Raw genomic sequence first — 19422 nt, forward strand, 5'->3', positions numbered from 1 at the left:
AAAAAAAAAAAAAAAAAAAAAAGACAGGGCTTTAACTCCAGCCCTTCAGGGCTACCTCACTTGGCTACCTCCCCTCTCTGAGCCTCATTTCTACAGTGTCTGAAGACAGCTACAGTGTACTTACATTAAATAAATAAAAAAAAAAAAAAAAAAAAAAAAAAGAAGAGCAGTCAGTGCTCTTAACTGCTGAGCCATTTCTCCAGGCATCATTTGTAAATTTTAAGAGGGCCATATTTACTGGTTTTAAACAGGATAACTGAAGCATTTGGAGAATCGCTTTATTTGTAAGGATTTCTTGAAAAACCTTTTGAATGAGTAGCGCGTACAAGGCGTTTCAGGGTATGGGTGCCTTTGTGTGGAGAGGAGGCAGTCTGCCATAAGAGGTGTCAAAGGTCAGGACTGTCATCCTGCTGCCTCTTCTTCCTGGGGTGATTTCCCCAGTGCCCCGTGTGTGCCTTTCTTGTGGGATGGTGTTAAGCAGAGACACACGGCCCTGCCTGGGTACACAACTGCTCAGCACCAGCTGTGATTTTTCTCAGCATCAACCATATGAGCTTCCACTGCCTTGTTATCTTCTGTTTATATGTTTATTTATTACAGATGTGTGATATTCAGGCATATATGCATATTTGCATGTGTATGGAGGCCAGAGGTTTACATTTGTTGAGACCCCCCATGACATGTAGGGATGTGGATGCTCTGATAATTATACCCATTTTATAGATAAGGAGATAGAGGTTCTCTTCTTTATACATTGAACCCATATATAATTAAACCCAGAGCTCACGAGTTCACCAGTCTAGCTAGTTAGCCTGCTCTAGAGCAGTGATTGTTAACCTTCCTAACACTGTATTCTTTAATACGTAGTTTCTTATGCCATGGTGATCCCCAACCATAACATTGCTTTCATTGCCACTTCATAGCTGTGATCCTGCTACTGCTACGGACTGTGGGTATCTGCACTTTCTGGTAGTCTTGGGGTGTCAAGGCCTACAGGTTGAGAAACACTGCTCCAGGGGGACCTTTTATTTCCACATCCCATGCACTGAGACTGCAGGTGGGCACCACACCTACCCATTTGTATGAGTGTTGGGGATCCAAATTCTAGTCCTCACGTTTGACTGGCAGGTGTCACTCACTGGGCCATTTCCCTCCCCACTTACTTTCCTATTTAAGTGTTGCACTTTGGTACTGGGGCAGGTGCTTCCTGTCAGCAAGTTACCTTTGTGTTGCTTGTTTTTTTTGAGGCTTGTTCTTTTTGAGGTCTTACCCTATCGTCCAGGTGAAGTTCCTTTCCTTCTGGAACTTAGAACCAACCTTCTGAGACTGTAGGCATGTGCCACCATGCCCAGGTTAGATGATATATTCTTTGGGGGGGGGGGTTCAAGACAGGGTTTCTCTGTGTAGCCCTGGCTGTCCTGGAACTCACTCTGTAGACCAGGCTGGCCTTGAACTCAGAAATCCTCCTGCCTCTGCCTCCCAAGTGCTGGGATTAAAGGCGTGCACCACCACGCCTGGCAGAAACTATGTTCTTACAGACATTTTTGTTGTATCTGATTTATTGATTATGTGTGTGCATGCGTATGTGTGCACAGCAGAGGTCAGAGGACAGGAATTGGTTTTAGTCCTCTACCTTGGGAGTCCTGGTGATGAGGGGCAAGTGCCCCTGAGCCTTCTCACCAGCCCTAAAGCTAGTATTAAAGTAGGAAAAATAACAAGCAAATAGTATCTCTAGATGCTAAGAAGGCGCATTCCCTGCTATCTGTCACAAAGGAACCTAGCCCTAAGAGGGAGTGGCACAAGTAGGAAAATCCCCTTCCTGAGTTCCCATTTGGGAACCTATAATGGTTCACACTTATCATTTCAGCACTTGGGAGGCTGAGGCAGGTAGATCAACATGAGTCTGAGGCTATCCTGGGCTAAAGAGTAATATCCTGTCTCTAAAACAAAACAAATACTTAGGGAAACAGACCCAGCCTGGAGAAACAAGACCAGGGTCTTGGCATAAGGGACTAGGGAATGAGGTGTCCTCCTGGGTCACCAGGGAAAACCATTTTCAATTTCTTCTACCAATTAAACTACACTTTTCTAATATTTACGGTCCCGTCCTGTTGGGGTGGGCCAGGGTGGGAGTAGGGTGTTGCTTGGGATTTAGCAGCGTGCTCCCCGAGCTCTGGGAATCCCTTTACCCTCTCAGCACTTGCAGGGTTACCTGGTTACTTGAGGTAAATGAAGCAGGGAAGGATAGGGCCTGGCCAGAGCCCAGGTCTAAGGCCCTTATCTGAACCTGTGTGCATTTGGCCTGGTAGCACTAGCTTCCCTGCTGGGCCACCCACCGGGCCAGCCTATCCTCCAGGTCTTGGATCTGTTTGTGGTAGAATTCCTTCAGCTCCTCCACCATGGCCAACTCTGGAGTCTTGGTCCCACTGGCATCCTTCTTGCCCCCTATCTTCTTGCCCTGCATCTCCTTGCCTCCTTTGTTTGGCTTCTTTTTTGGAGCCATGGCTGATGGCAACCACTTTTTAAAGTCCCCTTTAAGAAGCCAGGTAGTTGCTAAGGAAGTTGTTTCCATACATAGCAACAGTGAGGCTGGGTTTTAAAGGGCTACTGTCCTCTTCCTGACAGGGATCCTGTGTCTGGCCTAGGCCTAGCTTTTTCAGAGCAGGATACCAGGCTCTTGAGTACAAGTTTGGGACCCAGGAAGACCTTTCCTTCCCTCAAATGGAAATAAATTAGAATCATAAAGGACCTTAGCCTTTGGGACTTTGGGATAATCAGAAACAATTGCTGAGCCCCCAGGCTAGTGTGTGCCTCTGCATAGACCAACCTGCCAATTCTTTAGTGGCACAGCCACACATTTTGTATTGGAGGCTCCCATGCTGGGATCTCGGGAGATCTTTACTTTTGTGTGTGTGTGTTTTGTTTTTCGAGATAGGGTTTCTCAGTTTAACCCTATCCTGGCTGTCCTGGAACTCACTCTGTAGACCAGGCTGGCCTTGAACTCAGAAATCCGCCTGCCTCTGCCTCCCGAGTGCTGGGATTAAAGGCGTGCGCCACCAGGCCCAGCTTGGAGATCTTTAAAGTTTAGTGGCAGGGATCAATCTGTCCAGTGCCATCCCAAGTAGATGAAGTTCTTCTGAAGCTTTGGTCTTGCCCCCTGGGGTCAGGGGTCAGCATCCAGGTATGGGATGGGAGCCAGTGGGCATCCTGCTGGCAGCTGCTCTAGCTGGCTCCTCGCGTCTCCAGTCTCACAGCACTGAGCCATCATACCAGGCACACTGGGCTTTTTTCGGTTCCTGATTGTGTCTGCTCTTTGGTCCCCAGGCTTTCTTGGGGACGGACCATCACTATACTCAGTGATGACTGAACACTTGGTGTCACTTTGAGGATGTCACAGAAGGGAATAGCTATCATATGCAAAGCCCTAGAGGGGATGCCGCTCGGGTCTGCCAGATTCTCTCAGTCCCTGTAATTCCGACTCGATGGGAGTCAGTACCTGTCTTAACCCACAGCGTATGGTTTGGGATCCAGGGTTACTGGGCTAGCAGTTTCTGCTTTGACTGTGCTTTGGCCTGCTGTAGTATCTTCCACACTGAAGATAGGCTACAGCTTTTGGAGGAGCGGCCCCAGGTTTCCTCTGAGCTCTGGGACACTGGGAGCTAAGGCTTCCAGAGGACAGTATGGTACTTCTTTGCTGTTTGGTGGAATCAGGGTGGAGAGGAATGAAGAAAGCCTGGGCCAATAGATGTCAGAAAAGAAGAGGGTAGCCCAGCAAGGCCATGAATACCTGTAGTCTCAGCTTCTTTGCGTGGGGTGGGGTGGGGTGGGTGGGGTGGGGTTCAAGGTCAGTTTGAGCAACTCAGCTCGAGTCTGTCTCAAAATAAGAAAACATGGGCCAGCAATGTGGCTCACTGGGTAAAACTGCCTGTAATGCCCAGAACAGAAGAAAAGTTGTTCTCTAACCTCTGCATGCACATCGCTGCACACACACAAGTACAGTGATAATAAAACAGAACAAGGAACAAGTGAACAAAAGCCTAGGCAGCAGAAAGGCTAGAGGTCCACTCCCACAGTGCGAGGGAGAAGGAATAAGTGGTATTTATGCTGCTTTCTTACTCCATTTAGAATTCAAGCCGCAGCTGGAGAGATGGCTTAGAGGTTAAGAGCATAGCTGCTCTTCCAGAGGTTGTGAAATCGATTCCCAGCAACCACATGGAGGCTCACAACCATCTGCAGTGGAATCTGATGCCCTCTTCTAGTGATTCTGAGGACAGCTATAGTGTACTCATACACATAAAATAAATATTTTTTAAAAAATAGAATTCAAGTCCCTGTGTTGGATCCCATTCCAGCCATTCTGATGACCTGACGTTGGCCCAGTTATCTGAAGTCTCCCAGGAGTGAGCTTGACCAAAGCCTGCATCCCTCTGAGCCCCAGCTTCCTCATCTGTAGTGGCAGGGGACCCACCTAACACGTATCTATGAGAGGCCTGGTGTGATTGCTCCATGGCTATCTTCACCATAGCCTGCTTAGAAAGGGAATCTTGGAGGAGCTGAGTGGGATGTTCTACAAGCCACATTTGCAACCGTCCACATGTGTTCAACTGGGATTGCAAAGCTCACTTCAACTGAGCTTGTTCACTGTTGACCTTCCCTTTTAGGAAGGGATGGGGTCCCTGGGCCCACCTGTGCATCCAGCTGCCCCTCCCAACCAGCTGTATGCAGTTCTGCCCTAACTGCATGTTTGGGTTTGGGGAAGGGGGCTGGTATATGTAGGTTGGGGAAGAAGAAGGAGGGAGCACCATCTCTGTAGACATCAAATCTCCAGCGACACAGCTTTGGGCTTCCCCAGGCTCCTAGTTGTACGCCCTCACTCAAGCTCTGAGCCCAGTAAACTCTCATTGGCTCTCCAGGGGAACCTTTGGTGGAATCAAGCTTTGGTTTGTCTTTAGGACCTTAGAAAGGGGTGCATATGTTACTTTCCTCTGCTCCCCAACACACTCCCCTAGGCAAAAATTTTGGGGACAGGTGCAAAATCTACAAAGTAACCTCAAGTTGATACATTCCTTCCTGCAGTGAAAGTGTCATTTTCTGTTACTGTGACAAGAGACCTGAGGCTTTACAGAGGTTTAGTTAGTTGACTTAAAAAAAAAAAAATGTTGTGTCTGTATATCTGCATGTAGTCCCCATGGACGCCAGAAGAGGGAGTCAGATCCTTGGAACTGGAGTTATAGGCGGTTGTGACTCATCCTGTGAGCATCAAACTCCAGTCCTCAGAAGCGCTCCTAACTGCGGAGCCATCTCTCCAGCACTAACTAGGGTTTTTTTTTTTTTTTTTTTTTTGACTCATTTATTTATTATATGTAAGTACACTGTAGCTGTCCTCAGACACTCCAGAAGAGGGCGCCAGATCTCGTTACGGATGGTTGTGAGCCACCATGTGGTTGCTGGGATTTGAACTCTGGACCTCTGGAAGAGCAGTCGGGTGCTCTAACCCACTGAGCCATCTCACCAGCCCTTGGTTTTTTATTTTTTACAAGACAGGGTTTCTCTGGCTGTCCTATAACTCAATCTGTACACCAGGCTGGCCTTGACACAGAGATCCGCCTGTGGCAGAGGCATTCTAGACGGTTGAAAAGAAGCTCTTCATGTCAAGGCAGGTCCTTATTTATTTTTATTTATTCATTCATTTGAGACAGTGTCTCACTATGTTGCCTTGGCTAGGCCTGTAACTAATTATGTAGGCTTGACTGGTTGAACTCAAGAGATCCCCCTGCCTCTGCCTCCCAAGTCCTGGGACTAAAGATGGATGCGCACCACCAAGGCAGCATCTTTTTTCTGCCTGAGGTTAGAGCCAAGCTTTGTCCCGGAGATGGGAGATAGGTACAGATGCAATGCAAGCCACAATCCCCTGGATCCAGAAGACTCCAAGCCGCAGCTGTGGGGTGGCTGGCCTCCTCTATAGTCCTCAAAGTAAAACCAGCTCTGCAGTGGGCCCAGGCACCATGAGTGAGAGCTGACGTCTTTATTAGACTCAAATGCTGCAGTACAGGACGGTACAGAGCGGTACACGGTTGTGCTTCCATACTTTAAACACTGAGATTCAAGAGTTTCAAGTTAACAAGTTTCAAGACAGACTAGCTTTTTTTTAAATATCCATTGAGAAATTATTTATATAAATAACATAAAGGAAACCCCACATGTTCGACAAACAAGGTCCTGAAGCATGAGCATTGCTTGACCGGAGGAAGGGACGGGAGAAGCGCTACAGAAGAAATCAACCGGTGCTACTGTGGTTCAGTCCTAAGGGAAAAGGTTCACTGGAGAGGAGCAGGGGAGAGGCCTGAGAACTAAGGAGAAGAGAGTCAGGGAGGGAGAAGGGCACAGGACACCTGCGGCAGGCGTACACCACGTTTGCGAAGACAGCACAAGACACAGTAATACGTACAAGTCTGCGGGAGGGAGGGGCAGGGGCTGGGCTGGGGACATTTTTGTGACTTCCACTGTCTTTGTTTCACGACAACAGCAGCAGGGTGAGCAGCATGCTCAGGAGGCTGCTGCATCCTGAGGGTGGAGACCATCCTTCCAGCATCGGCTTCTGGAATTTCTGCTTTATAGCTAGCTATGTTTTATACAGTGATGACTAATATAAAGAATAAAATGATCCTTTTCATACAATGACACATGACTGTACACTAACAAACTTAAGATTGATGAAGTATCTTAAACTGAGGAGACTGACTGAGCAGCAGGGCCCCCACTCCTCAGGCCTACCTCCTACAGCAAAGCACCCTTTGACCAGAGAGCCAAACTCACAGCTTCCAGTCCGCCCCTGACCCTTGACCTCTATCCAGACTGTGTTCAAGCAGGGGGCTGGTCAGACCTAACTCTGGAGGCTCTGAGGGCACTAGGCAGGCTCATTCAGCCTGAAGGACTTAACTTGTTACAACAGTATGGACACAGATCAGGGAAAGCAGTGCCAGGCTCTGGAGACCACACTGGCCGGCACTCAGACTGGCTTCCTGTGGACACCCTAAGCCTCCCCCACAGCTGCAAAGAGGAGGCTCGTTCCATGCCAGCCTCCAGAGGTGTCTGCTCACCGCTGAGAACAGGGAGCAAGCAGGGGCTAGCGAGGAGAACATCACTCCCTCAGCATGTCCTATCCGGGGAACAAACACCAACAAGGACAGAAATGAGTCCAACCAAGCTCGGAGAGACACCCACACGTCTACCTTTCCATATTCAAGCAATGTGCACACTCGGGACAGGGCTATATACAGGTCATGGGGTCATAAATAAGGGAGAGTTCACTCGGTCCAGAGTTCTGACGCTTCTGCAGTGTGGAGCTTGCATGTGAACTTACTGTGGGATACATACAGAAGATGCTCATTTTTAAAAAACAACACATCACTCTCTTGCTTTTCAGAGGACAAGATGGGGTGTCATCGCACAGGAGAACTCAGCACGGCAACGGGGTGGCCGGGGCGTGCAGGGCTGGGGAGGCAGCAGAATAACCGAGGTGGCGCACGGGGGAGCTGCAGAGCATTTTGGGAAGGGAGCCGGGGTTTGGGGGGGCAGCTTATTTTTTAACTGCTTATTTCTTCATCTGTTTTATTCAGCTTCTTCAGCGTGTCCAGCAGTTTCTGTGGGGTGAGAATGTGCGTGGATCCTGGGAAGGCAGAGAAGACAGTGAGCTCACTCACCTGTGGTGGCCTAAGGCTTCTGTCCCCGACTCTCCATCCCCCCAACCCTCGTCTGGGTCCAGTGGAAGCTGGGAAGGGTTTGGGGATGGAACCCTTGGGTCCCCGTCAACTAGGCTAAGGAAGCATTTAGGCTCAGGCAGGGTCCCAGGATGACCCAGAGCCATCTGTCAGGTGATGGGTGACTGCTTCATTCTCTCTTGATGTTAAGGTGAAGCCAGGTAGAGAAATTTCAAATATGGCAAGAGACAGTGGCTGAGAAGGGCAGAGGCTTGGAAGTGTCTCTATGTGGAGAGAATGGTGCCTGGCAGGGCATGGGGACCCACTAACCTCTGGGAGCCAGCATGTTGGTGCTGGCACAGTGGGGGACCTCAGGTGTGAGGGAAAGGGCAGGGACCTGAGGCCTTACCTTGTGGAGACCGTATTGTAAGAGACTTGTATTGTAAGAGATTAGAAATGCTTGCAAAAGTTTAAGCTAATGGAATCAGATATACTTCTAGAGCAAAGGTTAAAAAAAATACAAATAAAATTTAAATGAAGGCCTTTTCCATAGAGATGTAGGTGCACTAAAATGATGCATGGACCAAGTGGTTTGGGCATGGACTTAATCAAACAGAATGAAGGTGACGGTGGTGTGAGCATGAGGCGTGCATGCGCGTGGCAGTGGGTGCAAAGCAGGGTCCTGGTGGAACAGGAGAGCCAAAGGAAAGGTCTGTTCTTGAAAATGTGCCTCCCCGGGGAAGGGACCTGCAAGCAGTAGGCCTCTGTGGGAGTGGGGAGCAGAGATCCCATTCCAGACTTCTGTTCCAAGGGCAGGGAACAAGGAGCATTGCTCCCTGTGCCCCTGACCACCATGTGCTTAGTGACCTAGAAGCTTCCTGGTCAGTGTGGACCAGCAGAAGAGCAACAATCTGAAGGGCTCTTCTAGGTCCTGTCTCTGCATTCACTGTTCTGGTCCAGAAGTCCATCCCTGGCAAGCATGCTACCCTGAATGTTCTCTGTATTGGCCCTGAGCTTTAAGGATTGATTGTTTCATTAATCTGCAGAGGCGCAGCTCCTTACACAGAGTGGATGTGTAGTCAGGAGTATTTTATTCTGCCCCGTCTGCTCAAGCACACTCACTGCAGTAAGCTAGCTAGTCTTCCTAGGAGCCCTTCCCAAGTGAAGGCCTTCCCAAGTGAAGGGTCATCAGCATGAGCTTGTGCCAGAGGGAGGGCTGTCCTCCACTCCCTCCATGCTGGGGCTCTGGATCCAGTGAGGAGTGGCCTAGGGCTTCCTAAAGTCAACTAGGAACATACTGGCGAGAGAATGCACTGCTCCCAGTGCTGGAAACTGGTCCAGGAAACTGGAAGTTTTGATCTTGAAGGTGAATTTAAAGGGGCTCCTTTGATCAGAGGCTTGTTTCAAAGGACCTCCTCACTTTTCACATGTACATTCAGAAAGTCAGGGATCTAGATCTAGAATTTTATGATACTATCTTATTCCTTGTCTTTACTGAAGGACAAGTGTAGAACTAAGTCTTGGAGAGCCAGTGAGGCCTCGCTTAGTAGAAGGCTAGTTCCCTTGATCCAGGTCACCCATAGCCAGGTCCTGATGTCCAACAACCTGAACTGTCTCAGTACTGCACAAGGAACTCAGTACCATCCCACCTCAAAGTGAGCGAGGTGAGCCCCTAAGTTGTATTTTACAATTGATCTCATGTTAGTCTCCAAAAGACTGGCTACACTGGCCTTGTCCTCAAGAACGCCGAGGCTCTCTTCCAGTCCACGCAGCTGGGTGATTATGAAATGCCATCAGTGCCTCCAAAGATGAAGTTGAGGCATACTCAAATACCCATCTCATTCTTCAAAGACTTAGGGGGTGGCTGTCTGGATTAAGAGCTCCCTGGAGCCTTCTGGGAAAGAAGCCAGCCTTATCAGAGGGACATACAGGGATGCTTGTATGTCAGAACCAACAGCCCAACCAGGAACACAGCAAAATAGTCTCTATATAAGCACACACAAAAACCAGACAAGTGAAAGGTCGATGGGGGTGATGGGGGCACACGCCTTTAATCCCAGCACTCAAGAGGCAGAGGTAGAGCCAGAGGCAGAGGCAGAGGCACAGGCAGAGGCAGGTGGATCTTTGTGAGTTGGAAGCTAGCCTGGTCTACAGAGCTAGTTCCAGGATAGATACACAGAGATACTCTGACTGGAAAAACAAAACAACCCTCATAAGCACGTGCACTCAGTAGGTCTAATCTAGCCCGAGAGTTCTTTCAATTGTTTTTGTTCCTTCTTAAAAACAACTTTCATTTTATATATGTGAGTGTTTTACTTTCAACGTTTCAGTGCACCACATCTGACCCTGGTACTCAATGAGGCCAGAAGAGGGCATTGGATCCCCTGTGACAGGATCCCGTGAGGGTACTAGGAATCGAACCAGATTCTCTGGAAGAGCAGCCAGTGCTTCTAACTACCAAGCCATTTCTACAGCTCTCTCATTTGTTCTGATGGCTTCCTGACCATCCCCTCATGACTGGCACTACTTACCTGCATCACAAGGTGAAAATGTGAAATTCTAATGATCAGACCTCACTCAGGGCCATCCGGAGGGATGACACATGAGGCTTGGGAGAATTAGGCTTCTTCAATGGTCAAGTTTCCCCTAACCCACAGCTGCACTAGTGCCTGGAGAGAGGAGCTAGGAGGATACAAACAGCACAGTCTTCCAGAACACATACTTGCTGGGGCCACTCTCCCTCGTGTCTGGGCCTCATCTTAAAGGTAAGCTCCAAAACTCTGACTCTGTCACCTGGAAGGTCACAACAGGACAGGTGAATGGCTTTTATCTGCCTCTGGCCTCACTGATTTAGGGCTCTGTGGTTTGCCATTGTTTTGTCTCCCGGCTTCCCTCAAGACATATATACTTTAAATTTTATTTATCTTTGTGACAGGGTCTGGCTATCCTCAAACTCGTGTACACCAGGCTGGCCTCAAACTTGCATAGATCTGCCTGCCTCTGCCTTCTAAGAGGCAGATTAAAGTCGTGTGTCACCGTGCCCTGTTAGTTTACTTAGGTTTTAGACACACTGTGTGCACTAGTGCCTCTGTCTCCTCTGGCCTTGGTGGACAGAAGCTCATCTCTATGCTTTACTGCCTATTGACCGTGCTTCTCAGAGGAGGAGGAGCACAGGGAGGATGGAGCTGAGGTCCAGGCCATGGCCTAGTCCATTTCTTGGCTCACAGCTATTGCCCTGGAGGTGATACCTCTCTGCTGGGGGAGTGGGGGTAAATGGAGTGGCCTACTATTTCTTCTTGCAGCATGGGAACCACACTAAGCCAGCCAGCTTCTGGTGGTATCTCGTAAGCTTCAGAAGAGCCATGCCCCTGAGATGCACCAGGAGACCAGATGTATGTATGCATGGCTCCAGGCCTGCATATGACCTACTAAATGCAAACTGACTCAAAGGAGCTTGGGTGCAGTAGCCAGGGCTCTCTCACTATGGCTTACAGGACACTCCAACTTACTAGCTCACTGGGTCACACATCAACTTATGTTGAAAGGACATTTTCAGAGCCCATAATAAAACAGGGAAAAATACTGAGGAATTGCTAACACCGAGTTCCCAACATGCTTAAAGGATAGAAACAGAGCAGGAGTGAGGAGGGTCTATTAAGTCACTGACAGACAGACAGACAGACAGCCTGACAGCCTGGATGCTCCTGAGCATCAAGCTTCGGGGTATCAAGAACAGATTTCCTCTGAGGACTGTAGAGCTTATCAAGAGGAGAAAGAGAGAAAGAGAGAGAGAGAGAGAGAGAGAGAGAGAGAGAGAGAGAGAGAGAGAGAGAGAGAGAGATGTCTTCCCTTCTTCCTCCTCTTGCAAGGGTCACTCCTCATGCCAAGCAACCTGTCTACCACTAAGGCACATCCCAGCCCTCTTTTTACTTTTAAAAAAATGCTTTATTTTAATTATGCATAAGAGTGTGAGTGTGCACTCATGAATGCAGGTGCCCACAGAGTGACCCACAGAAAGGCATTGGATACTCTGGAGCCAGGGTTACAGGAGGTTGTGAGTGACTGGATGTGGGTGCTGGGAACAGAGTCTGGGGCTTCTCCAAGAGCACTATGTGCTCTTAACCACTGAGTCATCTCTCCAGCTACGTTTTTACTTTTTATTTTGAGACACAGGCTTGTTAAATTGCCCAGGCTGGCCTTGAACTCACTCTGTAGCCCAGGTGGGCCTTGGACCCGCCTCTGCCTGCTGAGTGGCTGGGACGCCAGCCTACCCTACTGGCCTGGAGTAAAAGCAGAACAAGAGAGTGCAGTTTCTGCAGCGTGGGGTGTGGTGAGCAGTGCTATCACGGAACCTACAGCAGCTGAAGGGTGGTCATCCCTCAGCACTGTACCTGTCCCTCTGCCATCCACTGGCCTGGAGCCTCCTCTGTCCCCTGCTACTCCTCTCTCACCCTCAGATGCTGTGGACATCTCCCTAGTGTCGGCCTTTACCTGTGGCCATCCTGAATGTCCGCTGGCCTCACTCTCAGGCTGGCATACCCTGTAGGAGCCTGCATTTCATCCTGGGCGGCCGGCTTGGGTACTAGGCCTCAGACAGCCCTAACCCTAGGCTCCTCTTTGAGGAGTAGTCACATAGCTACTGTCACTTGGCCTAACCCCATTGACTGCGCAGCATTCACCCAGGGCAGGAGTGAGCTGGCGGGTGGAGCCCAGGGTGTGAAGGTGGCACTGGACACATTTTCAATTGGCGTTAAGAACTGCAAGCATTTTCTTGGGAAAAGGAAATCAAAGAAATGATAAAGTAAAAAGAGAAAAAGAAAGAAAGAGAGTGACAGGATCATCAAAGAAAGCCCTTCGGAGTGGAAGAGTTTCTTTCTGGAATAAGCTGCTTTTACTTTGTCTCTTTGGCTCTCACTCCATTGTTGGAGCCTGATCCTCAAAAGATACCCTAGAGGACTCCCTGAAGTCGGGGTGTCTCAGGTCCATGAGGAATTTGGTGGGAGTGAGAATGTGAGTAGAACCTGTGGGAGAATAGAGGCCGGCTGAACGAGGCGCCCCGGACACGCCAACGGAGGCCCCAGTGCCCAAAGCTGGAGAGGCGTGAGAGGCGAAGCATGCACGGGCACATGCACACACGTATGCAGGCATGCACAAAGCACGTGAGGCACACGGCGGATGGTGGCTGTTTTCAGAAGCCCCTCCATGAACCCACATGGGCAGCTCTGTGTTCCTGGGTCTCCACCCTCCCCCTGCACAAGGAACCTTAAGGAAGGTCCAAAGGGGAAAAGGAAGGGTCACACCCAAAGCTTGGCTGTGACAGCTACTGTCCAGGGAAGCTGTGTTTGAGCTCAGAGTCCTCTAACACATGCATGCAACACATATGCAGGCAGTGAGCAGGGAACACTCATGGGGCCTATGTCAGAGACAGAAAAACAAGCAGGGAAATGAATCATGGCTGCCTTCAGGAGCTGGGGAGGGGTGTGCAGTCTTCCCACGTAGTTGTGCAAAGGTGATGACCCCCTCATGCCTGTCTGGGCAAACCCAGAAACAGTTATCTTACTGCTCTACGGAGCCTGCTTGCTTGGACAGTTTGGGGAGTCCCGGGACTGGGTCATCCAAATTGGATAGACAGAAGTGACACTCACTGAGATGACCTCACCTGGGAGTGTGGACAGGTGCCTGTGCACTGAGGGGAGCCTTTCTGGCTGGGCAGCCGAGGGCCGCCTCTCTAGCAGTGCACATGAACCCAACTGAACCCAGATTTCTCTCCCTCGATTGTCTGTCAGCCCCAGATGCTGCAGATGATCCTGGAGACAGGGAGCAGGATGTGCCATCTGCCACATAGACCATCTTCCCCCAGTGGCTTGTGCTTTTTTGAAAGTGAACAGGAAATACAAGAAAGGGTGTGGCAGCCCAGAAGGTTAGGGCCTGGGTAGGACACCCTTCTAACCCTTCTGACCACTGGGCTTCAGCAGCATCCATGGACACGCACACTGTTTGTCTACCTCCAACAGAGGGTGAATAGTGACAGCCCTGCCATCAGGCAAGGCTTGGAGAGATCCTCTCTTTCTTAAGTGACTGCACTCGGGCAGTGTCAATGTATGGATTTGGGACTCTATGCCCAGGCTCTTTCCATTCCAAAATGCTGTCCTTCAGCAAGAGACACAGTGTGGCAGACAGCCCTGGCTTCTGCTATCCGGGGCCAAGTGGTGCTGGGGTGAGGGAGGCCCTAAGATGGAAGCGCCAGGAAGCATGGGATGGGGTGACAGAGCAGTGAGGCCGCAGCAGAACACATGCCTTGCTTACCTATCAGCACTTCCCACTTGCCGTTGGCCTGGGTCACTTCGTAAGCACAGCGCATCTCATTCAGGCTCACACCCCCGAGGATGAAAATAATGAGGCGGGGGCCACTGCGGTACTCCCCGGGGGCCTTATTCTTGTGCCAATGTCCATAGCGGGCACTGAGGGAGAGAGAGCAGATACAGGTGACTTGTTACCCGGAGCCTCACACACAGCGGCATGGCGCTGCTCCCACCGCTCATCAGTGCTGCACTGCAGGGGCCTGAGTTGTGACTGCCACTCTCATAAATACCCAGGCTCCTCTCAGCAGCTTTGCCTGGATGGTTCTCACCCAGATGTCTGGGCTTGCCTGGGACTCTGCATCACTGAGTATCGAGTTTGCACACTGATCACATGTAAAGAAGCTCGTGGAAGCCAGGCTTTCTGGAACTGCATCCCCAGGGACAGGCAGCACTTGCTCACTAACAAGTCACAGTCTAACAGGATGGGAAATGCTGACCGCCATGGGCCAGAGCCAGGGCAGCAGGGCACTGCTCAGGCATTACCAGGAGGTAAGGAGCAGCTCAGCCTTCAGTAACAAGCCTCCCTCTGTCCTTGCACTTCCTCAGTAGGGACCTGGACTCAGGCACAAGCCAGGACAATGAATAACATGACAGAGAGGAAGCAAGTCCTCTCTGGACACCAGAACGCTCCACCCTGCTTCCTCAAGACAGCCCCGGATGCAGCCGGACACTACCAGTCTCTCCTGTGCCCAACTGGCCCAGCAAGCGCAGCCCTTGGAGGCTGTACTTTATTCCACAGCTGGCAATGGCTTGTTCCATCCCAGGGAATGCCAATGCCACAGAGCCACTGCAGACCTCTGGCCCATGACCAGGTAAAGGCCAATGGTGAAGACAGAAAGAAGAAAAGCCAGAGACAAGCCATCAAAAAGGGACAGCGGCTGGCACTCTAGAGCGTTTCTGGTCATGGTGGAGCACACCTTAAATCTCAGCCTTGGGAGGCAGGTATCACTGGTGGATCTCTGTGAGTTCAAGGTCAGGCTGGTCAACAGAGTGAGTTCCAGGACAGACAGAGCTACACAAAGAGATCCTGTCTAAAAAAAAACAAACAAACAAACAACAACAACAATAACAACTAGGGCTGAAGAGATGGCTCAAAGGTTAAGAGTACTGACTGGCCGGGCGTGGTGGCGCACGCCTTTAATCCCAGCACTCGGGAGGCAGGCGGATTTCTGAGTTCGAGGCCAGCCTGGTCTACAAAGTGAGTGCCAGGACAGCCAGGGCTACACAGAAAAACCCTGTCTCAAAAAAAACANAAGTGAGTGCCAGGACAGCCAGGGCTACACAGAAAAACCCTGTCTCAAAAAAAACAACAACAAAAAAAAAAGAGTACTGACTGTTCCTCTGAAGATCCTGAGTTCAAATCCCAGCAACCACATGGTGGCTCACAACCATCCGTAATGAGATCTGATGCCCTCTTCTGGGGTGTCTGAAGACAGCTACAGTATACTTACATATAATAAATAAGTCTTTTAAAAACAAACACAAAAAACCAACTAAACAAGCCAGACAGCAGTGCTGAACATATTTAGTCCCAGCACTGGGAGGCAGAGGCAGGTGATCCCTGCGTGTTTAAGGCCAGCCTGGTCTCCAGAGTGAGCAGGGCTACACAGAGAAACCCTGTCTTGAAAAAGAAAACAAAACCCAACAAAGCAAATAAATAAAGACCCCTCAAACCAAACAAAACAAACAAAAGAAGTCAACCCTGGGAAGCAGGTGACTGTCAGCAGCCGCTGACAGTCTCCAGGCTCCCAGCTCAGCCTCCAGTTCTCAGGACACACAGTCTGAATGGCTGTCAGCTGGCAGGCACCTGGGCCACCCACCTCAGACTACGAAGAGAACTGCTATGAACAATGGGCTCCATGACTCAACAGGTAGCTAGAGAAGACTAAAGAGGAACACTCAATAAAGACCTACAGATTAGAGGGGTGGGGTGTGCGGCTTACATGGCTGCAGTTAATGTGGTGTGTGTGTGTGTTTGGGGTAGGTAAATGCAGAGATTCTGAGGTACAAGTAGGCCTGGCTTGTTCCAGAATGAGCAGGGATTGGTGGCTGAGGCAGATGCATGAAAGAAAAGGGAGTGAGTTCTTGAAGTCTGGGAACCAAAGGGCAAGCCACATGGCCTGCTGTGAGTCTGGGCCTGCTGCACCCTCGCCATATTGGACGACGTGGGAAGGTTCAAATGGCGCGTGCCACTCATAGCCAGATCACCTCAGAGCCTCACAGACAGTGCCCCCTGCTTCCTCCACTTTGCCCTACCTCACAGCAGTGGTGCTGAAGGACGCGGACGAGCGGGTAGAGATGTATGGGTAGTGCTTTGTATCCAGCTTGTCTTCAATAGTGTCCTAGAGAGGAGAGAGAGAGGTCAGGTCACCATGTGCCTGAAAGGGCTGGCAGGAGCTAAATCAAAAAGTCAGGCAGTGACCACATCTGTAGCAGGCCTCCTCCTGTGCCTGCTGCCACTGCCGGGGACCCAGCATGGACAGGGGGCCAGGACACTCCTTCTGTAGCAGGCTGCCAGACTGCCTGGGCCCATGAGTCACTCTGTCAGACAAGGCGTTCATTTCCCTTGTCTCTGCCATGTTCTCCACTGTGTAACCCACCAGGAGTAAACATGTACTCTGCCCACTACATTCCTGACAGGTCAGCCTGGTGACAACTGGCTCTGAGCCGCTCCTGCAGTTTGTCAAGGGGCTAATTGTCTAGTGGATGGATTCTGGCTATCTCCTGTTGACTGGAAATCCACACTCCACTTAGGAGCAACATGAGAAACCTCCGCAGGCCTCCTTGGGGAGCAGGGAGGAGGGGCAGAAAAGCAGGGGGGGCAATGCAGTAGAGGGCTGCTTCCTCAGTCCTGCAACTGAGACAGGCAATTGGTTCCTGCGTGTTCCATAGCCACTCATCCTTTGGCTTTGTAGGTTTTAAAAATAGGATGCTGACTCACACTACATAAATACTATTCTAGCATATAATTTGGTAGCAATACCTGAGCTAACTCGGATACAAGGCAAGGCACTGTTCTCTGGACTCCCATTTTGTTTGCCTATCAAGTGCAGAAGTTGGGTGTATTGTCTCATCCAACCTTAAGAAGCTAGTGGCTCCTGCAGTGATGCTGAGGGATGGAGTGATTCCACAGAGCTGCTGCAAAGCCCACTGCCTCTATCCCTGACAGCCAAGAAACATGGTGCTGCAGCTTGGTGTGAGGCTCTACACCATGGACAAAGTGACAGAATCATCCTGTTAGAAGATAACCCCAGGGGATGTCACTCAGTTGGTAGAGTACTTGTGTGGCATATATGAAGCCCTGAATTGATCCCTGTACTACATAACTGGCATAGTGGTATATGCTTTGAATCCAATACTTAGGGTAGAATGAATGTCAGAAGTTCAAGGCCAGCCTGGACTTAAGACCCAATCTCAAAAACAAAAGATGGCCGCAAACTGGACAGCAAAGCGAAATGTAAATAGTATTGCTGACCAGAATACAACAGGCTCTGTGATGTTAAGTGGTCAGACATGTGAGGCGCCATACACTGTGGGACCTCGTAGAGATGGAAGGGACGCAGGAACAGGAAGTAGAAACAAGAATATTCCCAGGAGCTAGCTTGAGGCACAGAGCCCAGGTCTGTCTGCAGTGTGGGGAGGTGGGCAGACTGTAGCCTCCTGGGGAGACCCTTCATACCTGGCTGAGATGTCATCCACAAGGACCATGTCATCCCCTAGTAGAGTCTGTGCATGTTCCTCATCTGAACATGGCATGCTGACTGTGGTGGGGAATATGCTTGCCTTATGGGAAATGTCAGTATTAGGAGGTGTGGCCTTGTTGAAATGAGTGTGGCCTTGTTGGAGGAAGTGTGTCACTGTGTAGACAGGCTTAGAGAGTCGCTTCCTGGCTGCCTTCAGATCAAGATGTAGAACTCACAGCTTCTTCTCCAGCCCCATGTCTGTCTGCATGCTGCCATGCTTCCTGCCATGATGATAATGGACTGAACCTCAGAAACTGTAAGCCAGCCCCAGTTAAGTGTTGTCCTTCATAAAAGTTGTCTTGGACACGGTGTCTCTTCACAGCAATGGAAATCCTAACTAAGAGACACTGACATGAGCCTGGCTCTTCTGGATACTAACCACAGAGGCGTCTCCAAAGCGTGGGGCTAACCCTTGACACTGGAACAGTGGGTAAATACTAACCACAGAGGCGTCTCCAAAGCGTGGGGCTAACCCCGACACTGGAACAGTGGGTAAATGGATGGATCTGTCTTTCCTGGCTAGTTTTACTTGACATGAGAGGAGGGAACTCGACTCCTTGAGATCAGGTTGTAGGCAAGCCTATGGAGCATTTTCTTATTTAGTGAATGATGTAGGAGGGCCCAGGTTACTAGGCTGGTGGGCCTGGGTGCTATAAGGAAGCAGGCTGAGCAAGCCATGAGAAGCAAGCCAGTAAGCAGCACTCCTCCATGGCCTCTGCATCAGCTCCTGCTCCAGGTTCCAGCCCTGTATGAGCTCTTGCCCTGAATGCCTTTGATGATGACACAGTGATGCCCCTCCTCTTCAAGTTACTCTTGGTCCTGGTGTTTCATCACAGCAATAGTACCCCAAACTACAATCAGTCCCATGGGTGTTCATGAGTCCTCAGAGATTGACAGAGCCAGAGGACCAGGGACGAAATCATAGTGTGTCACTGCTACCTGAGAACAGGGGTGCTAGAACTTGGACCACCTACTGAGGAGCAGCCCTGGACCCCAAACTGACCTCCATAATGTCTTTAATGATCGGGGTCCATCGTGAGAGCTGGTAGGTCTGCTCACTGATGCGCTCCTTTCGCTCCGGTTTGCTTCGGCGGCGTAGTGTGGACTGAAAGCAAGCAGCCATCAGGTTAGATGCCAGTCAGGGGCCATCCTGGCTCTCAGTGACTTCTAGAAATTCTCTCAAGGACCCTCTTCAGAATTAACATGGCAAAGAGTAATAAAGGAGAGGTTCTGCCCAGAGTAGCCCTGAGATATACCGCTTTAAGAGACTCCGAAACAAGGGAGACTTGAGCAAGTCTGGGTTTTCTGGGGTTTGTTTGTTTTGTTTTTTGATTCTTTGAGACAAAGTTTCTCTGTGTAGCAGCATGGGCTGTTTTAAACGAATCAGTTCTACTGTTTATTGAGCCTTTTGTGACCCAGGTATGAACACACCAAACCCTGCCAGCTGCAGGTCACTGGTCAGGTCAGTGGAACCTAGTCCCTCCTAGAGACACCAGTTGGAGCCAGTCAATGGTGGCGCATGCCTTTAATCCCAGCACTTGGGAGGCAGAGGCAGGCGGATTTCTGAGTTCGAGACCAGCCTCGTCTACAGAGTGAGTTCCAGGACAGCCAGGGCTA

At 50.1% G+C, this 19422-nt stretch overlaps 2 protein-coding genes across 2 annotated transcripts in view; both read right to left on the bottom strand.

Annotated features, from left to right (window-relative positions):
• Cfap157 (cilia and flagella associated protein 157) overlaps positions 1–2538 on the bottom strand; it is a 7231-nt gene extending 4693 nt beyond the window's left edge. Inside the window, exon 1 of the mRNA XM_021154381.1 lies at positions 2337–2538. Coding sequence (XP_021010040.1) covers positions 2337–2503 — 167 coding nt within the window. The 5' untranslated portion in view covers positions 2504–2538. The remainder of the gene's footprint in view (positions 1–2336) is intronic.
• A 3472-nt stretch (positions 2539–6010) lies between these two features.
• Positions 6011–19422, bottom strand: part of Stxbp1 (syntaxin binding protein 1) — a 61241-nt gene continuing 47829 nt past the window's right edge. Inside the window, exons 16-19 of the mRNA XM_021156801.2 lie at positions 18809–18910; positions 16319–16404; positions 14007–14161; positions 6011–7669 (exon numbers count right to left, since the gene is read on the bottom strand). Of these exons, the coding sequence (XP_021012460.1) occupies positions 7587–7669; positions 14007–14161; positions 16319–16404; positions 18809–18910 (426 nt within the window). The 3' untranslated portion in view covers positions 6011–7586. The remainder of the gene's footprint in view (positions 7670–14006; positions 14162–16318; positions 16405–18808; positions 18911–19422) is intronic.

This window comes from Mus caroli, chromosome 2 (genome assembly GCF_900094665.2).
Source record: "Mus caroli chromosome 2, CAROLI_EIJ_v1.1, whole genome shotgun sequence".
NCBI lineage: Eukaryota > Metazoa > Chordata > Mammalia > Rodentia > Muridae > Mus > Mus caroli.